The sequence below is a fragment of the Arachis ipaensis genome, chromosome B3 (genome assembly GCF_059453495.1).
Source record: "Arachis ipaensis isolate K30076 ecotype BB chromosome B3, ASM5945349v1, whole genome shotgun sequence".
NCBI lineage: Eukaryota > Viridiplantae > Streptophyta > Magnoliopsida > Fabales > Fabaceae > Arachis > Arachis ipaensis.
The window spans coordinates 78,210,535-78,236,612 of record NC_142438.1 but is presented as its reverse complement, the minus strand read 5'-3'; the positions used below and the strand labels follow the sequence as shown (position 1 = coordinate 78,236,612).

At 37.6% G+C, this 26,078-nt stretch overlaps 2 protein-coding genes across 2 annotated transcripts; both read left to right on the top strand.

The window, feature by feature from the left end:
* The first annotated feature begins 1,346 nt into the window (after positions 1 to 1,346).
* Positions 1,347 to 3,115, top strand: LOC148571201 (uncharacterized). The gene is made up of 4 exons (XM_088507234.1): positions 1,347 to 1,582; positions 1,703 to 2,113; positions 2,231 to 2,623; positions 2,668 to 3,115. Exons 1-4 carry the CDS (start codon positions 1,347 to 1,349, stop codon positions 3,113 to 3,115), a joined length of 1,488 nt encoding a protein of 495 aa, XP_088363360.1.
* Positions 3,116 to 3,199: 84 nt separating this feature from the next.
* Positions 3,200 to 3,766, top strand: LOC148571200 (uncharacterized). Its single transcript, XM_088507233.1, has one exon. It carries the CDS (start codon positions 3,200 to 3,202, stop codon positions 3,764 to 3,766), a length of 567 nt encoding a protein of 188 aa, XP_088363359.1.
* The last annotated feature ends 22,312 nt before the right edge of the window (positions 3,767 to 26,078 follow it).

Below are 26,078 nucleotides of genomic sequence, written 5' to 3'. Positions count from 1 at the left end.
TGAAGATAAAAAAAATATAACTAAATTATATAATACAACATAATATTCCTAAAAATTTGTTTTATAGCAGATCTAATATCAAGATATTTATCATCATATATAGTAAAACACTATAATAAGCCAAGGAGAATGAAATTTTACACAAATAAGCCAAATGGAAAACTGGTTCATGAATCCACCAATGCGCATTACTATATAGTTTGAATCAGGTTCATTCGAACTCTATTCACACATAATTCGAATCAACAATCATGTTGATTCGAATTATACACAAACGCGCACACACACTAATTCGAATCATGTTGATTCGAATTACTCATGATTTAATTCTGCCAATTTTTTATTAAAAAATTAATAATTGATTAAAAAAATTAATAATTTAAAAATTAAGAAATATATATTTTATTTCATGCATTAAAAAAAAGCTAACAAAATATTTTATTCTATACAAAATAATTTTAAAAAATGGCTTAAAAGATATTAGGAGTACTATAAAAATGTGTAATGTCCTAATAATTTAAGCCATTAAAGAAATACTCTACATAGTCAATAATAATTTAGAAATTAAAAAAATATAGTTATAACCAGTATTTACCTAAATTATTAGAATATTACAAACTTTTATAGTACTCTTAACATTTGTTAAGCTATTTTTTTAAATTATTTTGTATAGAAAATGGCTTAAAATGGCTTAAAATTCCCTTTGTTCTAGGCAAAACAATTTAAAAAAAATGGCTTAAAAAAATGTTAGGAGTACTATAAAAAATTGTAATGTCCTAGTAATTTAGGTAAATAACGGTTGTAACTATATTTTTTTTAATTTCTAAATTATTATTGACTATGTAGAGTATTTCTTTAATGTCCTAAGTCATTAGGACATTACAAATTTTTATAGTACTCCTAACATTTTTTTAAGCCATTTTTTTAAAATTGTTTTGCCTAGAATAAAGGGCATTTTAAGCCATTTTCAGCCAAAATGAATTTTAATACACCATTCAACCAAAGCATAATTTAATATAATTCGAATCTATACGTTTCGAATTATACTTGTACATAGTTCGAATTGACTAACGTCGAATTACATGCATGCATGAAGTAGTAGTAGTTTGAAACAATATGTATCGAATTAGATAGGAGAAATTCGAATCAATTCAATTCGAATTACTAAGGAAGAGTGACGTTAGATGTAGTTCGAATCATATTAATTCGAATTACTAAAGTTTGTGAATTCGAAATTAGTTGATTCGAATTATATATATAGTGCGAATGAAGTTGATTCGAATTACTGTGAAGCAGAGCTCTATATATATGCTGTAAACGTGAGTTGCTCTAAACAGAGAGGTGAGATGGCTAGTGAGGATAGTTTTCTAGTCTTGGTACACCACAGAGGGGGGATTAAGAGAAAAACTCGGTCCGGTGTGAAGTTCACCGATAAGGATCCTCTATGTATTATCGTGAGGCCTATGACGAGCTACGATGCCCTCGTTAGCTCTGTGCTGGTGAAGCTTGGTCTGGAAGGAGTGAAAAGGGTTAAGAAGTTTTTCTATCGCATTCCAACCACGGTGCTCCATGATACGGTGAAGTATGATTGTTTCACGATCGGGAGTGATGAGGACTTGCAGGTCATGTTTCTTTGTCGCAGGCAGTTTCCCGAGGTGAGGACACCAGAGCTGTTGGCAAAGTTGGTTGACGTGGTATACAGCTCGGGTGGTTCGAACCAGAATACCAACACTATAGCCACGGTGGCCGGTTCAAGCTCGAGACCTGCAGTTGCTTCATCCTCCGTACCTGTGTATGAGCCACAGATCCAGCCTGTCGCCTCCCCTTCGTTCGCTGTTGATCTCAGCGGCAACGTTGGCGACGAGGTTCGATATGGGGAACATCTTCCGACCGAAGTACATTGTCCTACACCGGCTGGTGTTGGTGAAGGATTGTTTGATGATCCAGATGACGATGATGTGGAGCCGGATATGATCGCTGATGACAGTGGCGATGATCTCGGAGCGAGTGATCCGAGAGGGGCTACAGGTGGATCTAGTTCTGGCACACAGCAGTACCCACCCCATTTTTCATCGTTGGACCTGGATGCCATGAGGCAGGATGGACATCCTGGGTAGCTTACTGGATTTGGCGCTAGAGATACGGAAGGGTCTACCGGTATGACAGAGTTCCAGGTTGGTCAACAATTTTAGGATAAAGATGAGGCGCTGTTGAGTGTGAAGACCTACAGCATCCGCCGAGGGGTACAGTACAAGGTAGTTGAGTCTGACTATCGCAGGTATGTGGGAAAGTGTTCTGAGTTTGGGAATGGGTGCACATGGTTGATTCGGTTGAGTCTCCGGCAGCGCAATGACATCTGGGAAGTCAAACGGTACAACGGACCGCATACTTGTCTCGCCACCTCCATCTCCAGCGACCATAGGAGTCTGGACTACCATGTCATAGCGACGTTCATTATGCCAATGGTGAGGGCTGATGCATCCGTCAACATCAAGGTGCTTCTAAATGCCACGGCCGCACACTTTGGGTTCAGGCCTACGTATAGGAGGGTATGGATGGCGAAACAAAAGGCCGTTGCTGTCATCTATGGGGACTGGGATGAGTCGTACAACGAGCTTCCTAGGTGGGTGTTAGGAGTTCAGTTGACGATGTCTGGTACTGTTGCAGTCCTCAGGACTTGTCCTGTTCGAGTTGGGGGACAGCTGGACGAGTCTCAGGCTTTTTTTCAGAGGCTATTCTGGACGTTCCCCCTTGTATCGAGGCTTTTCGTCATTGCAAGCTGTTGGTGAGTATTGACGGCACCCATCTATATGGCAAGTATGGGGGAACGTTGCTTGTCGCGATTGCACAAGACGGGAACTCCAGCATACTCCCTGTGGCATTTGCACTAGTTGAGGGTGAGAATGCTGAGTCTTGGTCCTTCTTTCTCTCCCACCTCCGCCACCACGTGACACCTCAGCCAGGTCTGTTAGTTATTTCAGATAGGCATAACGGCATCAAGGCAGCGCTCGAGGCTCCTGATGGGGGATGGCTACCTCCGGCTGCATACCGGGCATTCTGCATTCGACATGTAGCAGCGAATTTCGCCCTCACCTTCAAGGGCAAGGACGCCTAGAGGCTTCTTGTGAATGCCGCATATGCCAAGACCGAAGTGGAGTTCGACTACTGGTTTGACATTCTGCGCTCTGAGAATTCGGCAATGTGTGAATGGGCAAACCGGATTGAGTATTCGTTGTGGACCCAGTATTGTGATGAGGGTCGGAGATTCGGTCACATGACGACCAATATCTCTGAGTGTGTGAATTCAATCCTGAAGAGGGTAAGGAACCTCCCTGTGTGCTCGCTGGTGAAGGCCACATACGGAAGGTTGGCAGAGCTATTTGTCCGTAAGGGGAGGGAGGCCGAGGCGCAGCTGGGCACCGGACAACAATTCAGTCAATACCTGGTAAAGTGTATCGAGGCCAACCTCAAGACGGCTAGGTGCTTCACGGTGACTGTTTATGATAGGGATAACTCGGAGTACACCGTAGCAGAAACGACTCCGACTGGTTCGTTCTCACTGGGTAGCTACAGGGTCTCACTAGGTTCTCAGACTTGTGATTGTGGATACTTCCAAGCACTTCATTTCCCGTGTCCACACGCACTGGCATGCTGTGCCTACTCACGTCTTACTTGGCAGCCATACGTCCACGAGGTCTATCGCCTTAGTTCCGTTTTCGGTGTCTATCGGCTGGGATTTACACCTCCAATTCTGGAGGGTTTCTGACCACCATATGACGGGCCTACCGTTATACCGGATCCGAACATGAGGCGTGCGAGGGAGGGTCGTCCGAGGTCCACCCGCATACGTACCAATATGGATGAGGCAGATCCGAACCGGCCAAAGAGATGTGGCCTATGCAGGCAAGCAGGACACACTCGTCGGAGTTGTTCGCAGGCCGGAGGAGCCACCCACACGGGGGGAATGAATAGGAACGTGCTGTTGTTTGTTTTTATTTGTCTTTGTTTCGTCAGTTGTATTTTATTTTCGTTAGAAAGCGATGTTCTAGGTATGGTCATTTATAATTTTTTAGTGATGAATTTTGTATTTCGACCCACATATGTATGTTGAATGTCTTTCTAATTATAAAATTAAGTTACATAAACAAAGTACACATTCTGTGGAAGTGACTAATACAAAATACGATAACATCAACGTAACTGCTGCATGAAATAATGACCTAGGGCACTCAGACATAACACCGATAACAAAAACAAAATACATAATACAAACATAAAGAGACATCATACACCATCATCCCCCAATCATCTAAACAGGTGCGACCCCGTGAAACAACGGCGTGGAACCCGTGTCCTCTGACCTCTCTGTATAAACGGCTCCTCATCCTCAATATCATCGCCATCATCATCCGGAGCAGGCTGTGTGGGCGTCCCGGGCGGGACATGTATGGGTCTGGATGATGACGGCCTAGCAACTGAATGTGACCCAGGAGTATGTGCGGATGCTGGCGTCCCACCGAGGGCAAAAGCCTGCACAGGAGCCGCCGTGGGAGGCTCGTTCAAATCTACATCTAACGGAGCCTGTGTCCCTGTCGTCTGACCCCGTCCTCGGGCAGCCTCATCCTCCTGCATGATGGTCTGGATATCATCAAGGAAATGTGGTCCACCGAACTCGGCGACAATCCCATCACCAGCAAGGAAGTCTGGAAACATGGACCCCGAACTCACCCATGGCGTACTCTCCTGAAGTGTCTGGTCGTCACCGGGAACACCGACGAAGTAATCTCCGAGCGGTCCTATGCCAAGCCCAGTGGCAGTCTGACTCGAGGGATCTCCCATACCAGATCCATACCACTCACCATCATGCCCCCCGTGAACGGGCCTAGCATCCCCCATAGCAGCACCTCTTCCAGCTGCACCCCGACCATGATCAGGGACATCGTCTCTAGCAGCAGCCCCCCTCCTCCTGCCTCCACGCCCACGTCGTCTCCCGCCCCCCTACCAGCCTCATCACCCTCCTCCATAGCATGATCCAGCTACCGCCACTCACGCTGGCTACGACGTGTCCCGACGCCTGTCAGGAACGTCGTCGACTCGCTCCATATCAGGAACTCGGCCGGCACCCCTCTGCGTCGCCTCGTCCGGAATAGGAATACCTCTCTGATCCCCCAAGTACATCTCTGGTGACAAGAATCTCTTTCCGTGCTGATGCCACCATCCCAAGAACTCATGCGACGGACTCGGGTCGGCCACGATGTCGAACTGTAAAATGTGCTCCGCTCGAGTCTCCCAGTGAAGATGCCAGTACTGTAAGTGGGACGGGAACCAACGGTCACCTCCTCTCCCGTCCTTCGACATCAAGAAGTCGATGTTCAGGGCGGGATGCAGTGGGGGCTGTACGCCGCCAAACTGCGGTAACACTCTATCAACCTGATGCCACTCAACCACCGCAAAATATATCAGGGACGTCACACACCGCCATAACATCGTATGCCTAGGCTCCAAGACCTCCGGATGGACAACCTGGATGACGTCGAGTGCGCTATAGGGCATACATATAAATTGAAAAAAGCAAATGAAATCCATTTGACGAATTTGTTAAACGATATAGACTGAAACAAGTATTAAATATAAATATGAGCTTAGCGCACTTACATCCCGAGGCTGTAGCAAGTCGATCCTCAGTCGAACATTCTGCACCCGAGGTCCCTTGTTGCTAATCCCAGGATTGTAACCTGACCACCTGCTTAAGAAGTTAAACATTGTACTACATTCATGAATGAATTTAAAAGCCATTAAATTGCTTGCAAAATTGAAAATAACTACAACAAGAATACATAGTAGAAAACAATAGTGGTACCTCGAGGAAAGGGGCCAGCTAAACGCATCATACCCACGAGGCCTAAAACCAGGAAACTGCCAAAAGATCCACGACTGGAGTAACTGTAATGGCCCACCTAACTTCACGACATGTCTGTTGGTCACTCGGCACATGCACTGGTACAACCACGCTAGTGCCGCCGATCCTCAACTGTAGCCACCCATCTCCTCAAGCCTAGCAACGAAGGGTAGCCATCTGATGTGTATACGATTGCCGGACTTGTTGGCAAACAGCTGGGTGCCCAACAACATCATGATATAGGCACGGGCAAAGCGCCTAACTGTCTCCTCATCGGCCCCGTCGGGGCACTCCCCAAAAGTCTCCTGGAACCAGGTGCAGTTCACTGCAAATTTTTTAATTTGGTTTTCAGGAGGTAAGACGCCGAGCAACTCATGAAACCACTGCCAAGCTGGCCGGCCACCCTCAATGTATAGGTGGAAGTCTGTCAGGAAACCACTAACGTAATGTCCGTCCACTGGCAACCCTAGCTGGTACGCGACGTCCTGAAGCGTGATGGTGCACTCTCCGAACGGCATGTGGAAGGTGTGCGTCTCAGGCCGCCACCTCTCGACGAATGCACTCACAAGGGGCTCGTCTATGCGGAACCATCTGTCGTTCAGTCTCGCAAGATGGTATAATCCGGCCATCTGCAAGTACGGAACGTACCTATCATCAAGACGCATCCCCTGCTGCCGCCGCACGCTCGATATGCAACGCTGGGGCTAGCCAACAGATGAACCGCATAATTAGAACAAATTAAAATACCACTAACATATAAAATTCACGTCGTAAAGAACCAAAAAGGTAATCATTAACCGTTAACAAAAACCATTAACAAAAACCACTAACATAATCCACATGCAAAAATCATTAACAAAAACCACTAAAATTATCCACATGCAAAAATCATTAACAAAAATAATTAACAAAAACCGCTAACATAATCCACATGCAAAAACCATTAACAAAAATCATTAACAAAAAGCGCTAACATAATCCACATGCAAAAACCATTAACAAAAACCACTAACACTAGCATAAACCACTATCAAAAACCATTAACAAAAACCACTAGCCTATACCACTATCCTAAACCGATAACAATAACGTAAACCACTATCAAAAACCATTAACAAAAACCATTAGGCTAGACCACTATCCTAAACCACTATCAAAAACCATTAACATAAACCACTAGGCTATTACCACTATCCTAAACCGCTGATAAAAATCACTATCCTAAACCACTAACAAATACCACTATCATAAACGGCTATCATCAAAGACTACCATTAACCACTAACAAAAAAAGCTATCAACAGCGCAATATCAGAAACCACTAACCTCGTTGTTGATCACCTCGGCGATATGAGCAACTCCATCCAAACGGTAAAGCCTCCCCGAATCGTCCCCATCGCCTGAATATGCCGCTCCGGTCTTTGTCGGCCCGATTGTTGGTCGTTTTCTCTGTGATTTGGTGGGGTTTAAAAATGAAGAAGTGATTCGAATGAACTTGGTTCGAACTCCTTATATAGGTGAAACACTTGTAATTCGAATCAATTCCACTCGAACTACCTATTGCAACCAAAATGCACGTAATTCGAATCAATTGGATTCGAGCTACCCTAGGCCACGTGCTCCAAGTAATTCGAGTTAATATAACTCGAACTATGCATGCATAATTCGATACTACTTGATTCGAACTACGTTCGAATATTGCTTGGGAGTAATTCGATGTGATTCAATTCGAATTACGTGTAAACCTAATTCGAATTTTATTGATTCGGATTATATAAAAGTGTTATTTGGTGGAATGGTGTATCAGAATTCATTTTGGCTGATTTGAGTAAAATGTTTCCTCCCATGGCTTAATAACGTTTTTTACCCTATAATCTAATTTTACAATTATTTAAATGTTGTTTTTATGAAAAATTGTATTATTTATTTTGAAAAAAAATATTTACTCATTATTATAATTAAATAGAATATAAAATAGATATTAAACCAATTATTTCTTTTAATAATTACTCAGTCACAAATATCCATCAAGGATATGAGATTTAAGAGCATACAAAGTAAATATAACACTTACAACTTTTACACTACCACGATAAGATAATTATCACAAGTCTTTTTAGCATAAATTAAATAGAACAACATATAATAATAAAGAAACAATCAAATCTAAAAAAATTATAGAACACTTGTCATACACTATGACGGTTAGTATTGAGAAAGCTTTAACCATTTATTTTTTATTGAATAAATTACCATTTGTACCCATAAAAGATACAGATGTTGACAAATGTACCCATATAAGAATAAAATGACAATTATAACCACGGAAGATGGCTTCTGTATGCCAAGAGTACCTAGACGTTGGTTACACAATTGGTCTGTTAGGGTATTCTTGGCACACAGAAGCTATCTTCCGTGGGTACAATTGTCGTTTTATTCTTATATGGATACATTTGTCAGTGTTTGTATCTTTCATGGATACAAATGGTAATTTATTCTTTTTTATTAGCTATCTTTTTATCTACTCTACACTTCATCTACGAATATGTTAAGGACTAAACCTATGTTTTAACCTTTCAAAATCTCATATATTCTTGCCAAACACAATATTATTATGTTTTTTTTATAGAAACCATTGAATGGAAGAACCGTTAGTAAAAAGATGAGGTTCTCTTATAATATGTATGACTTTTTATGATAATAAAAATAAAAAGTATAAAATAATATTGTGTATATTTAAGTTAATTTTAATTTTTTTAATAACCAAATTTGTCATAATGTAACTGATAAACAATAACAGTTAATACGGATTGGATATTTTTTGAGTATGTTATACATTTTATGATTTTGTACAAAACAATATTAATTTTAATTTATATATTTATTATTGGGTATTAAAAATAAAAAGTATTTGTATTGTTAGTATTTTTCAAATCTTCCTCAACTCATCGTGATTAGGTCTAAAAGATCACCTACCTCGTTGGACATAAATATAATCCAATCAATTTTTATCTGATAGTGCTATACATTCGCATAATCATAGGAGAATCATATTTGCATAATCATAGGAGAATTAACTTTAGAGAGATAACAATATGGTATTTAGTTACCACATCAGTATTTTTATATATAGAATTATCAATCAATTATGTATGGCTTCTGATGAAAATAATATATTCAACATGGATATTATTTGTTAGGTAAAAGATAACAGATTGACAAAGAAAATTAATTACAATGGGTATATTCATTTTAAAAAATATTTTTTATACTAAATTTTTTTTATATAATACTATAAAAAATATCATGGTCACCATGAATTACTATAGGTTCAACTTCTATCGATAGCGATAGAATGCTTAAATTGAGACATTTTCAGACTATAATATTTGTCAAACAAACAATAATTAATGAAACACTCATCCATACCTTCTCATTTTGAGTATATTTATACATAAAAAAAAGAGTTGAAATAGCAAAAGTGATAAAAATGATTATTTTTATAATTTTGTATGGCTATCTATATATAGAAGACCAGAAGACTATGATTATCTAACAAAATTAATTTTATTTATTGCATTCAATTTGAATAAATAAAAAGTCATCTTATTTTATTTTAGTTCTTAATTCACATGATTTAATTTTAGCTCAATATATATGATTTGATTTGATTTCATTATTAGTGAAAAATATATTGAGAACCTATTTTATGCATAAATTTGTTATTTTAATGATTAATTAATTAATACAAATAATTAGTATAATTAATTTGATTTAATAAATTAAAAAATAAATTAAAAATACTAACAAAACATTAAAAGAAATAAATTAAAAAATACTACCAAATCAATTTGATATAAATTATAATAAATTATGTGATATTTAAATATCTAATCAAATAAATTAGTTGATATAGTTGATTTATCATAATAAATTGTATTTAATGACTTAAAAGAAACAAATAGCTAAACACTCTTATAAGCATGCATGTCACGTCAACTCCATCATTAAGTGCAGAAACCTGATTTTTATATAATAGAATAGATAATAAATAGAATATATGAGAATATGATATAAGACATATTTTAATTATGAAATTGGCATTATATAATAGATTTTTTTTTAAATTCTTATTGCTTGTTCGTTGCTAATTTTTACGTAATTATTTAATAATTTTCGCCTATTAAGCTATCAACTATCTAATATTATGATTTAATTAATAAGAATGATGACATTAATATTTTTTCATAAGTCTTGTTATTATTTATAATTAGGAAATAGCCATAAATAAATTTATTTCCTTAATGAGTGTTAAATTTGTTGTCAAATTCTATATTACCTTTAAAATTTTAGCGTAATTAAGTCTAATTTCTACATTTTGAAATGAATTTACTCAAAAAAATTAATATGTAAATCACATTATTATTACAAATTACTTTTTTAACATAATTAGTGGTGCTTGTTTGAACCATTAAATTTAGCTTCTAATGATATTAAAGTCAACCTATTTTATTATCTTGTGCCTTTAAAGAATTTACACGACTAACATAAAAATATAACAACTGAAAAATTTTTTTATTACAATGAGTATATTCATTTTAACAAATATTCTTCTATCCACAAGTCTACTATAAAAAAAATACATTGGCAACTTTGAATTGCTACAGGTCAACTTCCATCCACATTAGTAGAATGTCTAAATTGAGATATATTTATCAAACAAACAATTAATAAAACACTCATCCGTACTTTCTCATTTTGGGTACATTTATACATAAAAGAAATTATACATAAAGAAAAAAAAAGAAGAAGGAAAGAGTTGAAATAGCAAGAGTAATAAGAATTATGATTCTTATAATTTTGTGTGGCCATCTATATATAGTATGTAAACCCCGCTAAAATCGGTAAATTATTAGTTAATATATTGAATTTTAATTAGGAAAGTTAAAAATACAAAACTAATATTGAAATAGGATAGAGCTCGTCGAAACGAAAATTTTGATACCAATTTCGATAATTTGGCCCAAAATCGGACCGGAAGGGCCGAACCGGTTGAACCGGGGCCCAAACCGGACCCATGGGTTCAACCGGGCCCCTAACATAAATGAAGCAGCAGCTTCATCTTCTCCATTTCACCACAGCAACGAAAAACACAGCAAGGGGGAGAAGAGAAGAAACCTAACCCTCACCATTCCTTCCAACTACCATAACTTCCTCATCCGGGCTCCGATTGCCGCACCGTTCGCGGCCACGCGCTCAGCGCGTCGAGCTCTACCTTTCTATCCAAACAATTTCTCTGGTAAGCCTTCTATTGAGTTCAGAATCTCTATCCCTCTTTCTTTGGTAAACTTGAAAACCTATAGTGAATCTTGTCTAATTTTTGTGTTCTAGGTTCAAGTTAGATTCCGGAACTTGTGGGCTCAAGCTATTGAGCATATGGGTATGGTAAGAACACCCTAACCCTAGCTCAATCTTGTTTTTGGTAATAGAGAACTGAATTGGAACATATATATGTGTATTAGGTGTAGTTTAAGAGGGTGTTTATGCATTGAACTTGAATTTGGATTACTTGGAGCTTTGTTGGTGACAAGGCTTGCTTTGGGGCTGTTTGATTGAGCTTGGAGGGGCTGTGATTTTATGTTGAGAAGCTGCCTTGGGTGAATTAAGTGATCGGCCAAGGTATGGTTTAAGTTTCGCACGTTTAATATTTACGGTGTTGTGAAAACTCAGGTTAGAGGAACCATAGAATAAGTTGGATTGTTTGTTGTATTTAATGATTAGCCTTGTAATGTTGTTAGAATAGATTTGTTAGTGAATTTATATATTAGAATTATGAGGTGTGAAAGCTATTAATAGTGTGCTCTTATATTTATTTATGATGGATTAGAATTGGTGTTTGTTAATAAGGATGTAGAGTTGTGTTGTGGTGGTATTGTATATGCTGTAACTAATTATGTAATGATCGGAATTGCATGAGACCAAGTTTGGGCTAAACTTGGGAATATAAGGAACTAAACTGGAAATTTTGGGACTTTTTTGTTAAATATACAATTTATGGCAAATTTTTAAAGTTAGGTTGTTAAATCTGTCCAGCAGCAGAAAAGATCAAACAGGCAGCAACTTGTTTGTCTTGCTGCGACTTTTACGAGTTGAGTCTTGGAGCGAAACCAATTTTGTTATAAAATTTGATTAACTTTCTTTAGTTCTCTAAAATTTCAGAATTTTAAGAGTTGAGGATTGGGAGCTGTGAATTTTTGAATATTGGTGGTCAAAACTAAAAAGAAACAGATTTCAGCAAGCTATGCATCAACTTCCAATGCTTGTAACTCTTAGAATTAAATAGAAATTGGGTTGCAACCAAGACACACTTGTTTTTAGATGAGCTAGGGGTTCTCAAATCAAAATTTAGCTTAATTGGAGTTTTGTAATAAAAGTTATTCCAATTGAAAGGTACTAAGCTTGTTGGTTTTTAAAACAGATTTTGTCTCATTTTTACTTAACTTCCAGGTAATGTAACTTTTTCATTAAAAATGGTATTGACTCAGAACCAATTGAGAAAGAAACCTGGATGAGTAAATTTTAACTACATTAATTTTCAAAGTCATTGGATTTAACTTGGATTTTATATTGAATTTTGAATATCACATGCTGCTGCTGTTTTTCTGGTTTTATGCACTGCAGAGCAGTCACGGTTTTTCCTTTATTCCTGAGGCTAGAAAAATCAGAAAATTATGATATTTAGTTTGTTAGAAAGCTTATTTCAATATGAACGCCTGGACATAAAGTTTGTGCAATTCCGAGTTCATTTGCTATATTAAAAATAGAAAAGAAAATAGAGTGTCGAGGATGTCTTAGTGATAGTCATGAGTTCGAGAAGTTAAAGTTCAATCCTCGTGTGATGTGATTGATTTAATGTTAGAGTTGGGTTGATTTTAAGATTATTCGATATTAAGAAGGATGAGAAGAGTTTGATAAAAAGTTTGGTCAGGACCCGGAAAGGGTAATCAAGTTGAATTATAAGGGAATGACGATGAAAAATGTGAAAGGGAGGTTGTTAATAAAAGGAGTTAATATGCCATGGCTTGATGAATGATTAAATAATGATTATGACTATGAAATGGCTTATGAATAATGCTATCTGAGATACGAGTTCCCTGGGTAAGAGCCGTGGCTCGCCACCACGTGTTCCAGGTTGAATCTCGATACTCTGTTGACCCTACGTCGTAAGGGTGACCGGGCACGTATAAATTCCCGGGTATGGATAGCCCCCATTGAGTGATTATATGATGATTGAATGTGAACTCTATGCATAGACTCTTGGGGATGCGCGACGGGGGACAGTCTAAGGTTTTCGGACTTGTCGGGTTGGCTGGATAACCGACAGATGGGCCCCATCAGCCATAGGACAGGCATGCATCATATGCATTTGTTTGTATTGATTGCTATGCATTTTTTTGGGTATGCCTAATTGATATATATTACCTGCTATTTGTTATACTTGTTATTTGTACTATTTGATCATTACTTGTGCGTGAACTTGTTTGGTTGCTTGTTTCTGTTACATTCTGAATGATGAAAGGATGGAGAAAACGGAGGAAATGGTTTGATGTTAGGTTAAGCTTGAACTTGAGTAAGTTAGGCAGATTTAGAATACCTACCCCTGTTTATGGCTTCTGTTTAGTACTTAAGTTGGTTAATTGAATAACGGAGTTCTAGGATTGCCTATGGCATTCTCAGGACCGTATTTCTTATACGCGTGGCACTTTTACCATGCTGAGAACCTCCGGTTCTCATTCCATATTGTATTGTTGTTTCTCAGATGCAGGTCGAGAGGCTCCTCGCTAGGCGTCTGGATTCTGGAAAGCGAAGTAGTCCTTGGGTATATTTTGGTTTCTATTTGTATATATGTATGTATATGTGTAGCTTACTCTCCAAGTAACTTATGTATGCTGCTCCTCTTAGAGGTTGAGGGAGAGATAGGAGTTTACTTTGGTATTTTGGTATATTTTGGGGACACTTATGTATGTTTATATGTATATATGTATCCTCCGGCCAGCCTTAGCTTCGCAGGCTGAGTCAGAGGCTAGTTATGTTGTTCCTTGGCTTTTCTTTATCCCTTCGTTTATTGTTTTATCATGTTCCTATTAGGTTTCTTAGCACGCAAGTAATCCTATTCCTTGAGCGTTGCGCTTTTTATTTTGCGATTTTTGTTTACCCGCTCTGTTTCAAGGCTCCTAGTATATTATTTCTTTCAGTATTATATGTATATCCTTACTATTAAAGGTCTGTAATACCACACTACCTCTGTTCTATGACTTAAGCATAAAACACTGTGTAGTAGGGTGTTACATTATGGTATCAGAGCTGTTCGTTCCTATAGAGCCTGAGGACGGACTGATTGTGCTTTTGTGCATTCTCTGTGTATGTGTTTATGTGCTATTAGGATATCTAATTGATGTATGTGGCATAAACGTTCCTGAGCATGCATTTGGGACTTAAAGCACTGAACTTGCGATATTGAGACTGATCAACTTGATATCACCTGTTTGGTGTGTATAGGGACCAGATGTCTACTCGCGGACGCGGACGCGGGCGAGGTAGAGGCCGAATAGGCAATGCCATGCCTGAGGCATCAGGAAACACTCCTAATCCTATAGACTTCATGGCTGCATTAGGCAATATGGCAGCAGCAATGCAAGCAACAGCTGAAGCCCTGGGAAATCAAATTAATAATGGAAATAATGGCAATAATGGTGAGAATGGTCCTATGTCACTGCATTCCTTCCTGAAGGTTCACCCTCCAACTTTCAGAGGGACCTCGAATCCGACTGATGCTGATAATTGGATACAGGCCATTGAGCGAGCATTACAGGCTCAACAGGTTCCGGATGAGCAGTGGGTTGAGTTTGGGACCTATCAGTTGCATGGTGAAGCTCAGCACTGGTGGCAGGGCATGAGGCGCATTTTGCAACCTGATGGGATTGTGATATCTTGGGAGTTGTTCCGAGATGAATTCTATAAAAAATATTTCCCCACTTCAGTTAGAAATGCCAGAGAACTCGAACTCCTTCAGCTTAAACAGGGACAGATGACCATCACTGAGTATACCAGTAAGTTTGAGGAATTGTGCCGCTTCTCACGCATCTGTCAGGGAGCTCCTGAGGACTTTGCTGAGTGGAAATGCATAAAGTATGAAGGAGGCCTTAGGAGTGACATTCAGAGCTTTGTGGCGCCTATGCAGATTCGGGTGTTTTCTGAGTTGGTAAATAGGAGCAGGGTGGCAGAGGATTGTGTTAGAAGGGCTGCAGCAGAAAAAGGGGGTATGAGGATGCCATTCCAGAGGACCACAGGGAGAAATTTTGCACCCAGAGGCAGACAGTTCAAGCGTGGTAGCTTTGTTCCTCAGAATAATCAGGGGCAAGGCAACTCCAGGAGGCCTAATACCAATGCTAATCAGGGAAGGAGACAGGGTAAGCAGCCACAGCAGGATATGAGTTGCCACAGATGTGGAAAGTATCATTCAGGACAATGTAGGTTTGGGACTGGAGTCTGTTACTCCTGTGGGCAGCCGGGACACTTGGCTAGTGGTTGCCCCGAGAAGAAGAGATATGAGACAGGCAGGGTGCAGCAACCAGGAAGGGTATACACTACTTCTTCTATAGGCGCTGAGGGGTCAGAGGCATTGATCCGAGGTAAATGTGAGATGGCGGGTAAAACTTTGAATGCTTTGTTTGATTCTGGAGCTTCACATACTTTTATTGCATTTGAGAAGGCTGATAAGCTAGGATTGAAAATAGTAGTACTGGGGTATGATTTAAAGGTATATAATGCTACCCACGAGGCTATGGTGACTAGATTAGGGTGCCCCCAAGTTCCTTTTCGAGTACAAGGGCGTGATTTCGTGCATAACTTAATTTGTTTGACGATGACTGGTCTTGATCTCATTCTGGGATTGGACTGGTTATCCAAGAACCGCGTTCTATTAGATTGCTCGGCGAAAACAGTGTATTTCATGCCTGAAGACACTGAAGGGCCGGTTGTAGTGAATAACTACTACTTGAATTCCATGATGGTGAACTGTTCTGGGGCTGAATGTCAGGGGATATTGTTGCTAGCTGCGGGTGTTTCGGGTGATGATCAAGATTTGGAACAAATCCCAGTTGTGTGTGAGTTTCCGGAGGTGTTCCCTGATGATATTGATGAATTTCCACCGAAACGGGAAGTTGAGTTTGCTATTGATTTAGTACCTGGGGCCGGACCAATCTCGAGTGCTCCTTACAGGATGTCGCCTCTAGAAATGGCCGAATTGAAGTCTCAACTGGAGGATCTGTTGGGTAAGAATTTTATCCGACCAAGTGTATCTCCGTGGGGTGCGCCAGTATTATTGGTGAAGAAGAAAGATGGAACCATGCGCTTATGTGTTGACTATAGGCAGCTGAATAAGGTTACAGTGAAGAATAAATATCCGCTGCCAAGGATTGATGACCTGATGGACCAATTACAGGGAGCTGGCGTGTTCTCCAAGATTGATCTACGATCCGGATACCACCAGATAAGGGTTAGAGATGAGGATATCCCAAAGACTGCCTTCAGAACGCGCTATGGCCACTATGAATATACCGTGATGTCCTTCGGACTAACTAACGCTCCGGCGATATTCATGGATTACATGAACAGAATTTTCCATCCATATCTGGATAAGTTTGTTGTTGTGTTTATTGACGACATTCTTATCTATTCTAAGACTGAGGATGAGCATGCTGAACACTTGCGAACAGTGCTACAAATTCTGAAGGATAGGAAGTTGTATGCCAAGCTATCCAAGTGTGAGTTCTGGAAGTCTGAGGTGAAATTTCTTGGCCATGTGGTAAGTAAACAAGGAATAGCAGTGGATCCCGCTAAGGTTGAGGCGGTGATGAATTGGGAGCGGCCAACTTCAGTGACGGAAATCAGGAGTTTCTTAGGCTTGGCGGGTTATTATCGAAGGTTCATTAAAGGGTTTTCACAGCTCTCTTTACCCTTAACGAAGCTGACCAGGAAGGATGTTCCTTTTGTGTGGACTCCCGAGTGTGAGGAGAGTTTCCTTGCCTTAAAGCAGATATTGACTACCGCCCCTGTACTAGTGTTGCCTGAGCCGAGAGAACCATTCGAGGTGTACTGTGATGCATCCTTGAAAGGTTTAGGATGCGTGTTGATGCAGCATCATAAGGTTGTAGCTTATGCCTCACGTCAATTAAGACCTCATGAAAGAAACTATCCGACTCATGATTTGGAACTTGCAGCCGTTGTCTTTGCCTTGAAGATTTGGAGGCATTATCTCTATGGAGTGAAATTTCAAGTCTTCTCGGACCATAAGAGTCTGAAGTACCTGTTTGAACAAAAAGAATTGAATATGCGTCAGAGGAGGTGGATGGAACTTCTGAAGGATTATGACTTCGAGCTAAACTATCATCCGGGAAAGGCGAATGTAGTGGCGGATGCCTTGAGTAGAAAATCCCTATGTGCTGCTTGGATGATGCTGAGAGAGGAAGAGTTGTTGAGAGCCTTCGAAGGATTGAAATTGGGAATCAGAGAAGAGTTTGGGACTTTATGCTTAAGCCAATTACAGATCTCAAGCGAATTCAAGGCTGAACTGATAAAGGCTCATCAGAACGACCAAGAATTGTATAAGATTTTGCCGGCGATTGAGAAAGGCAAGCAATGGAGAGTGTCAGAAGATAGAGATGGATTGTGGAGGTTCAAGGGCCGGATAATTGTGCCAGATGTTGGGGATTTGCGACATAACATATTGAAGGAAGCTCATAAGAGCGGGTTCTCCATTCATCCTGGAAGCACTAAGATGTACCAAGACTTAAAAACGATGTTCTGGTGGCCAGGAATGAAAAATGATGTGGCGTTACATGTTTCTAAATGCCTAACTTGTCAGAAAGTTAAGATCGAACACCAAAAGCCAGCAGGAACCCTTCAACCTTTGGAGATTCCACAGTGGAAATGGGAGAGCATTGCTATGGATTTTGTTTTGGGCTTACCAAGGACTCGGACCGGTTGTGATGCTATTTGGGTGGTTATAGACCGATTGACCAAATCAGCTCATTTTCTGCCTATTCGGATAAGTTGTTCTATGGAGGAGTTGGCGCGCTTATATATAAAGGAGATTGTGAGGTTACATGGCGTACCTTCCACCATTGTATCGGATAGAGATCCTCGCTTTACATCACGGTTCTGGGGTGCATTTCAACGAGCTTTTGGCACTCAATTGAGCTTAAGCACTGCCTATCATCCTCAGACGGATGGCCAATCAGAAAGAACAATCCAAACCTTGGAAGACATGTTAAGAGCTTGTGTTTTGGATCAACCGGCGAGCTGGGATCGATATATGCCTTTGGTAGAATTTGCTTATAACAATAGCTATCATGCAAGTATTGGAATGGCTCCATATGAGGCTTTGTATGGAAGAAAATGCCAGTCTCCATTATGTTGGTACGAAGCAGGAGAAAAGAGCTTGATAGGACCTGAAATGGTAAGTGAAACCACTGAGCAAATAAAGAGAATTCGGAGTCGAATGCTTGAAGCTCAAAGCCGTCAGAAGAGCTATGCAGACCGAAGACGGAAGCCTCTAGAATTTGAGGAAGGAGAGTACGTCTTCTTGAAGGTTACTCCAACCACTGGAATAGGGAGGTCCATCAAAACCAAGAAGTTAAATCCCCGTTACATTGGACCGTTTGAAATCCTGAAGAGAATTGGACCAGTGGCGTATAGGATCGCGTTACCACCACATCTTTCGAACCTGCATGACGTGTTCCATGTATCGCAGCTTCGTAAATACACTTTTGATCCTAGTCATGTCCTAGAACCGGAATCAGTCCAAGTGAGAGAAGACCTGACGCTTCCAGTAACTCCGGTTAGGATTGATGATACCAGCACCAAACGTCTCCGCGGAAAGGAAGTTTCTTTGGTGAAAGTAGCTTGGAGTCGGGCAGGTATTGAAGAACATACCTGGGAGCTTGAATCAGAGATGCGAAAGGACTACCCACACCTCTTTTCAGGTAACTCCCTCTGAATTTTGAGGACAAAATTCCTAATTAGGTGGGTAGGATGTAAACCCCGCTAAAATCGGTAAATTATTAGTTAATATATTGAATTTTAATTAGGAAAGTTAAAAATACAAAACTAATATTGAAATAGGATAGAGCTCGTCGAAACGAAAATTTTGATACCAATTTCGATAATTTGGCCCAAAATCGGACCGGAAGGGCCGAACCGGTTGAACCGGGGCCCAAACCGGACCCATGGGTTCAACCGGGCCCCTAACATAAATGAAGCAGCAGCTTCATCTTCTCCATTTCACCACAGCAACGAAAAACACAGCAAGGGGGAGAAGAGAAGAAACCTAACCCTCACCATTCCTTCCAACTACCATAACTTCCTCATCCGGGCTCCGATTGCCGCACCGTTCGCGGCCACGCGCTCAGCGCGTCGAGCTCTACCTTTCTATCCAAACAATTTCTCTGGTAAGCCTTCTATTGAGTTCAGAATCTCTATCCCTCTTTCTTTGGTAAACTTGAAAACCTATAGTGAATCTTGTCTAATTTTTGTGTTCTAGGTTCAAGTTAGATTCCGGAACTTGTGGGCTCAAGCTATTGAGCATATGGGTATGGTAAGAACACCCTAACCCTAGCTCAATCTTGTTTTTGGTAATAGAGAACTGAATTGGAACATATATATGTGTATTAGGTGTAGTTTAAGAGGGTGTTTATGCATTGAACTTGAATTTGGATTACTTGGAGCTTTGTTGGTGACAAGGCTTGCTTTGGGGCTGTTTGATTGAGCTTGGAGGGGCTGTGATTTTATGTTGAGAAGCTGCCTTGGGTGAATTAAGTGATCGGCCAAGGTATGGTTTAAGTTTCGCACGTTTAATATTTACGGTGTTGTGAAAACTCAGGTTAGAGGAACCATAGAATAAGTTGGATTGTTTGTTGTATTTAATGATTAGCCTTGTAATGTTGTTAGAATAGATTTGTTAGTGAATTTATATATTAGAATTATGAGGTGTGAAAGCTATTAATAGTGTGCTCTTATATTTATTTATGATGGATTAGAATTGGTGTTTGTTAATAAGGATGTAGAGTTGTGTTGTGGTGGTATTGTATATGCTGTAACTAATTATGTAATGATCGGAATTGCATGAGACCAAGTTTGGGCTAAACTTGGGAATATAAGGAACTAAACTGGAAATTTTGGGACTTTTTTGTTAAATATACAATTTATGGCAAATTTTTAAAGTTAGGTTGTTAAATCTGTCCAGCAGCAGAAAAGATCAAACAGGCAGCAACTTGTTTGTCTTGCTGCGACTTTTACGAGTTGAGTCTTGGAGCGAAACCAATTTTGTTATAAAATTTGATTAACTTTCTTTAGTTCTCTAAAATTTCAGAATTTTAAGAGTTGAGGATTGGGAGCTGTGAATTTTTGAATATTGGTGGTCAAAACTAAAAAGAAACAGATTTCAGCAAGCTATGCATCAACTTCCAATGCTTGTAACTCTTAGAATTAAATAGAAATTGGGTTGCAACCAAGACACACTTGTTTTTAGATGAGCTAGGGGTTCTCAAATCAAAATTTAGCTTAATTGGAGTTTTGTAATAAAAGTTATTCCAATTGAAAGGTACTAAGCTTGTTGGTTTTTAAAACAGATTTTGTCTCATTTTTACTTAACTTCCAGGTAATGTAACTTTTTCATTAAAAATGGTATTGACTCAGAACCAATTGAGAAAGAAACCTGGATGAGTAAATTTTAACTACATTAATTTTCAAAGTCATTGGATTTAACTTGGATTTTATATTGAATTTTGAATATCACATGCTGCTGCTGTTTTTCTGGTTTTATGCACTGCAGAGCAGTCACGGTTTTTCCTTTATTCCTGAGGCTAGAAAAATCAGAAAATTATGATATTTAGTTTGTTAGAAAGCTTATTTCAATATGAACGCCTGGACATAAAGTTTGTGCAATTCCGAGTTCATTTGCTATATTAAAAATAGAAAAGAAAATAGAGTGTCGAGGATGTCTTAGTGATAGTCATGAGTTCGAGAAGTTAAAGTTCAATCCTCGTGTGATGTGATTGATTTAATGTTAGAGTTGGGTTGATTTTAAGATTATTCGATATTAAGAAGGATGAGAAGAGTTTGATAAAAAGTTTGGTCAGGACCCGGAAAGGGTAATCAAGTTGAATTATAAGGGAATGACGATGAAAAATGTGAAAGGGAGGTTGTTAATAAAAGGAGTTAATATGCCATGGCTTGATGAATGATTAAATAATGATTATGACTATGAAATGGCTTATGAATAATGCTATCTGAGATACGAGTTCCCTGGGTAAGAGCCGTGGCTCGCCACCACGTGTTCCAGGTTGAATCTCGATACTCTGTTGACCCTACGTCGTAAGGGTGACCGGGCACGTATAAATTCCCGGGTATGGATAGCCCCCATTGAGTGATTATATGATGATTGAATGTGAACTCTATGCATAGACTCTTGGGGATGCGCGACGGGGGACAGTCTAAGGTTTTCGGACTTGTCGGGTTGGCTGGATAACCGACAGATGGGCCCCATCAGCCATAGGACAGGCATGCATCATATGCATTTGTTTGTATTGATTGCTATGCATTTTTTTGGGTATGCCTAATTGATATATATTACCTGCTATTTGTTATACTTGTTATTTGTACTATTTGATCATTACTTGTGCGTGAACTTGTTTGGTTGCTTGTTTCTGTTACATTCTGAATGATGAAAGGATGGAGAAAACGGAGGAAATGGTTTGATGTTAGGTTAAGCTTGAACTTGAGTAAGTTAGGCAGATTTAGAATACCTACCCCTGTTTATGGCTTCTGTTTAGTACTTAAGTTGGTTAATTGAATAACGGAGTTCTAGGATTGCCTATGGCATTCTCAGGACCGTATTTCTTATACGCGTGGCACTTTTACCATGCTGAGAACCTCCGGTTCTCATTCCATATTGTATTGTTGTTTCTCAGATGCAGGTCGAGAGGCTCCTCGCTAGGCGTCTGGATTCTGGAAAGCGAAGTAGTCCTTGGGTATATTTTGGTTTCTATTTGTATATATGTATGTATATGTGTAGCTTACTCTCCAAGTAACTTATGTATGCTGCTCCTCTTAGAGGTTGAGGGAGAGATAGGAGTTTACTTTGGTATTTTGGTATATTTTGGGGACACTTATGTATGTTTATATGTATATATGTATCCTCCGGCCAGCCTTAGCTTCGCAGGCTGAGTCAGAGGCTAGTTATGTTGTTCCTTGGCTTTTCTTTATCCCTTCGTTTATTGTTTTATCATGTTCCTATTAGGTTTCTTAGCACGCAAGTAATCCTATTCCTTGAGCGTTGCGCTTTTTATTTTGCGATTTTTGTTTACCCGCTCTGTTTCAAGGCTCCTAGTATATTATTTCTTTCAGTATTATATGTATATCCTTACTATTAAAGGTCTGTAATACCACACTACCTCTGTTCTATGACTTAAGCATAAAACACTGTGTAGTAGGGTGTTACAGATAATGGTGGTGGAGTGGCAGTTGGTGGTGGTGGTGGTGAAGGAGGTAATTATGTTGGTAGTGGTAAGGGTATTTTTGTCCAAGAAAAATTAAAAGGATGATTTTAATACAAAAAAATGTTAAGGACGATTTTAAATCGAAAATTAGAATAGAGACGATTTCGATTCTGGCCCTCAACGTTAGGGACCAAAATCGTACTTATCCCTAAATAATTTGATATTTATTTTAATCAAATTAAATAATTGATTAATATATTTAAATAAATTAAATAAAATAAAATAAATTAAAAATATTTTTAAGAATATACCACATCAACTATGTTATTAATCGAAGAAATTCGATTTTAATAATAAATAATATATAGATAAATAATAGATATACATTATAGCTTTCTTAAATCTGGATAATACTGGCTATACTGTTCTTACGTTTTAGAAATGCGACTTTAACCTATCGTAAAATATATGAAATTAAGCTAAGGAATAATTAAAACTACTAAAGAATGTCTATTTAGTTAGATCTTGCATGAATAATCAAAAATAAAACCAAGAGTTTTGTCATTTGTATATAACGAACGATATAATAATATTACATAAATATTAAAAATCAGTTTCAAAAAATCATTTATCTATATATGAATATAGATACATATATCAGAATATAAAGTTGTCTCACATTTATATTTATAACCAAATTTTATATCAATATAAATCAAATTTTATTCACACTTAGCTTCTATTCAAACTTTGTAATTACATAACCAGTAAGTTTTTATTTATAATAACAAATATAAATAAAAAGTATAAAAAATATATATAGTAGTCAATGATGTTATTTATAAAAAAATTAATTATACTATTATAAAAATTATTTAATTATTATATTATAAATACTTTATTAAAAACTTAATATTTTAATAGTCGGTTATTTTATTAACAAAATATGTAAAACATATCTAAATATAAAAATATACATAATTGATTTGGTGATTCATTTGATAACCATAAGTCCAAATTTACTTTCTATTGCTCATATATAAATCCACTTGTCAAGATACCTCACCATGAATTACTGAGAATTTTTTGCTAATGTATTTGTTTCTTTTCACAATGAAATAAATATAACTTTTATCTTTGGAAAAAAAAATTGAGCTTTAAATGGTAAGAAACAGAATTGAATCGGTCATTGAATCGGTTTAATTAGGATCAAATTATAGTTGAATCAATTTAGTTAAATATATAATAAAATTATTAAAAATTTAATATATAATTTTAAATATTTAAATTCAATCATTTCTATACTAATAAAATTTAAAATTTTACAATTTTACTTAATAATTTATTCATTTTTTATCATTAAAAAATCACAAAATAAAAATTTACTTTTTAAGTTTTAATCAAGTATTCAACACCAATTCTCAGAACAAACACTAAAAATTCAAACAAAAAAACCAAAATAAAACTAAACAAAAAATTCAGCACCGATTTTCAGAATAAACAAACCCTCAGGATCCAAATTTCAGCAAACAACAATACAAATTATATTCAACAAAATACATCTCTAGTCATCAAAATCTAAAATCCAAAGTTGAACTTATTATTATTTTTGACAATTATATCAACCAAAATCTATTATGCTCAACAACCAAAATTCAGAATCCAAAATAGTAAAATATAACAATTTAGAATTATTATAAATTTACAATTAATAAAATAAAAAAATTAAACTGAATTACTGAAGATTGGAGAACTCACAGCGATAGAGAGAGACGGTGAAAAGTCCAAGACGACAGAGGGGGACATTCGCAGTTCGCACTTCGTACTTTCGCATACTACAAGAGAAATACTAAGTACCGTCGAATTTACCTGCGAAATTACCAAAAAATCTGCCAGTAATGTGTTAATCGTCGGAATAAATCCGACGTTGTTATAAACCTTGCCGGTAATTATTTACTGACAAATTTCTCGTCCGTCGCTAATTACAGTCGGAATATTTTCACTAGTAATTTTTACCATCGGATTTTTTTTCTCGGTAAATCCGGCGATAAAATTAAATTTTATATTTTTTTAAAATGATTTAAAAACTAATATACAATTCATGCATATTAAACAACTGACTTCGAAACTTGAGGGTAAAATGCTTAATGATATGACAACAAATTTCAGCAAATAAAAAGAATTTACAAACAAAAATAAAAAAAAAAAATCTTAAGGAACCAAAACAAAGAATTTACAAGTTTCATCAAGTAAATACAATTTACAAACATAATTCAATAAATAAAAATTCTAAGGCTTGAAAAATTTAAAAATCATAATAAACAAGGAATCAGAACAAAGAATGAACAAATTATACCTAAACTCCATTGGAAGATACAGCCAAAGAGGCGCAGAGACTGAGAGAGACGGAGTATCATGGCAGGCACAGCAACATGAACGACGAAAAGACTAAAGACGATGGAGCACAACGCACACAGAATCCAGGAATGTAGTAAGTAATGTTGAGTTTAACGCAGTAAAATTATAAATCTTTTTTGTTTCAATTTTTGAAAAATAATAATTAAAAGGAAAATGGAGCTAGAAATTAAGTAGTAGTCATCCAAAAAATAATTATCAAAAGTGGCAAAGAGAGCAAGAGACAAACTTAAGACTATCTAGATAAAAAAATCAGTTTTGTCAAATACACCATTAATGTTGGTAGCAAGCATTCTATGTATAAAAACTAATAAATTTTATAAATAAGGGGAAAACATTAGGAAATGATAATTTTATTGAATAACTTACCACATCCTCAGGGTCATCCGGTTCTATACGAAGTTTTGCTGGTAAACTTCGTGATTGGACATCGATAGTTGTCGCTTGTGCAATTTTCTGTTTGATAGCCTACTTTGTAGCTTTTGTAACTTGCTCAACTTCTAACAAAGCATCGAAAGAAATTAATTGCTGGATTTATTATTCCCTATCTTCACTACAAACAACTTGAACTTTACTGCCAATAAAATATTTATCTTGAGGATCAGAATTGATCTCCCACTCCTAAGAGTGAAATAACAAAAGTAGTTAATTATGATCATGAGAAAAATATTGCATCTAATAATAACTTCAATAATTTGAAATGAGCACTTGCTCGTATAATCTCAATTCACCAAAGGGTTGTTAAGTACAGTTGTGAAAGCAAGGTAGTTTAAGCTTTAAAGACAATATTACAATATACTACACCATTCAGATTCACAGTTTCACTGACAGTTAGAATAGCAAATAAGACATACCACTTCATTATCCTTATATTTTGACAAAGTAGAAGGTGCACTAGCATTTGGACCAGCATTTGAACCACATATTTCATTATCTTGTTCAATTTTTTGAGTACAAAGCAACCAATTCATATTCATAATCAACCAATTCATAAACCAATTCAACAATTAACAAAATCAGCATATTCATAGTCAGCAAACCCAATTCCTAACCTAATTCAACAATAAAATTAACAACAATAACATTTCAACCAGTTCAACATTTCAAGTTCAACCTCTTCCATATTCTAATCAGATTCATAAATCAGATTCTAATCAATGAATCAACTATTAAAAATTAATATAGAATAACTATAAAAAACTTAC

Bases quoted from the DNA above. Each gene is read 5' to 3' on its own strand.
- LOC148571201 (XM_088507234.1), top strand. From the start codon at position 1,347: ATGGCTAGTGAGGATAGTTTTCTAGTCTTGGTACACCACAGAGGGGGG. The intron at 1,583-1,702 runs GTATGATTGTTT...CGTGGTATACAG, and splicing joins GTGCTCCATGATACGGTGAA to CTCGGGTGGTTCGAACCAGA. The intron at 2,624-2,667 runs GTGGGTGTTAGG...GTACTGTTGCAG, and splicing joins TCGTACAACGAGCTTCCTAG to TCCTCAGGACTTGTCCTGTT.
- LOC148571200 (XM_088507233.1), top strand. From the start codon at position 3,200: ATGTGTGAATGGGCAAACCGGATTGAGTATTCGTTGTGGACCCAGTAT.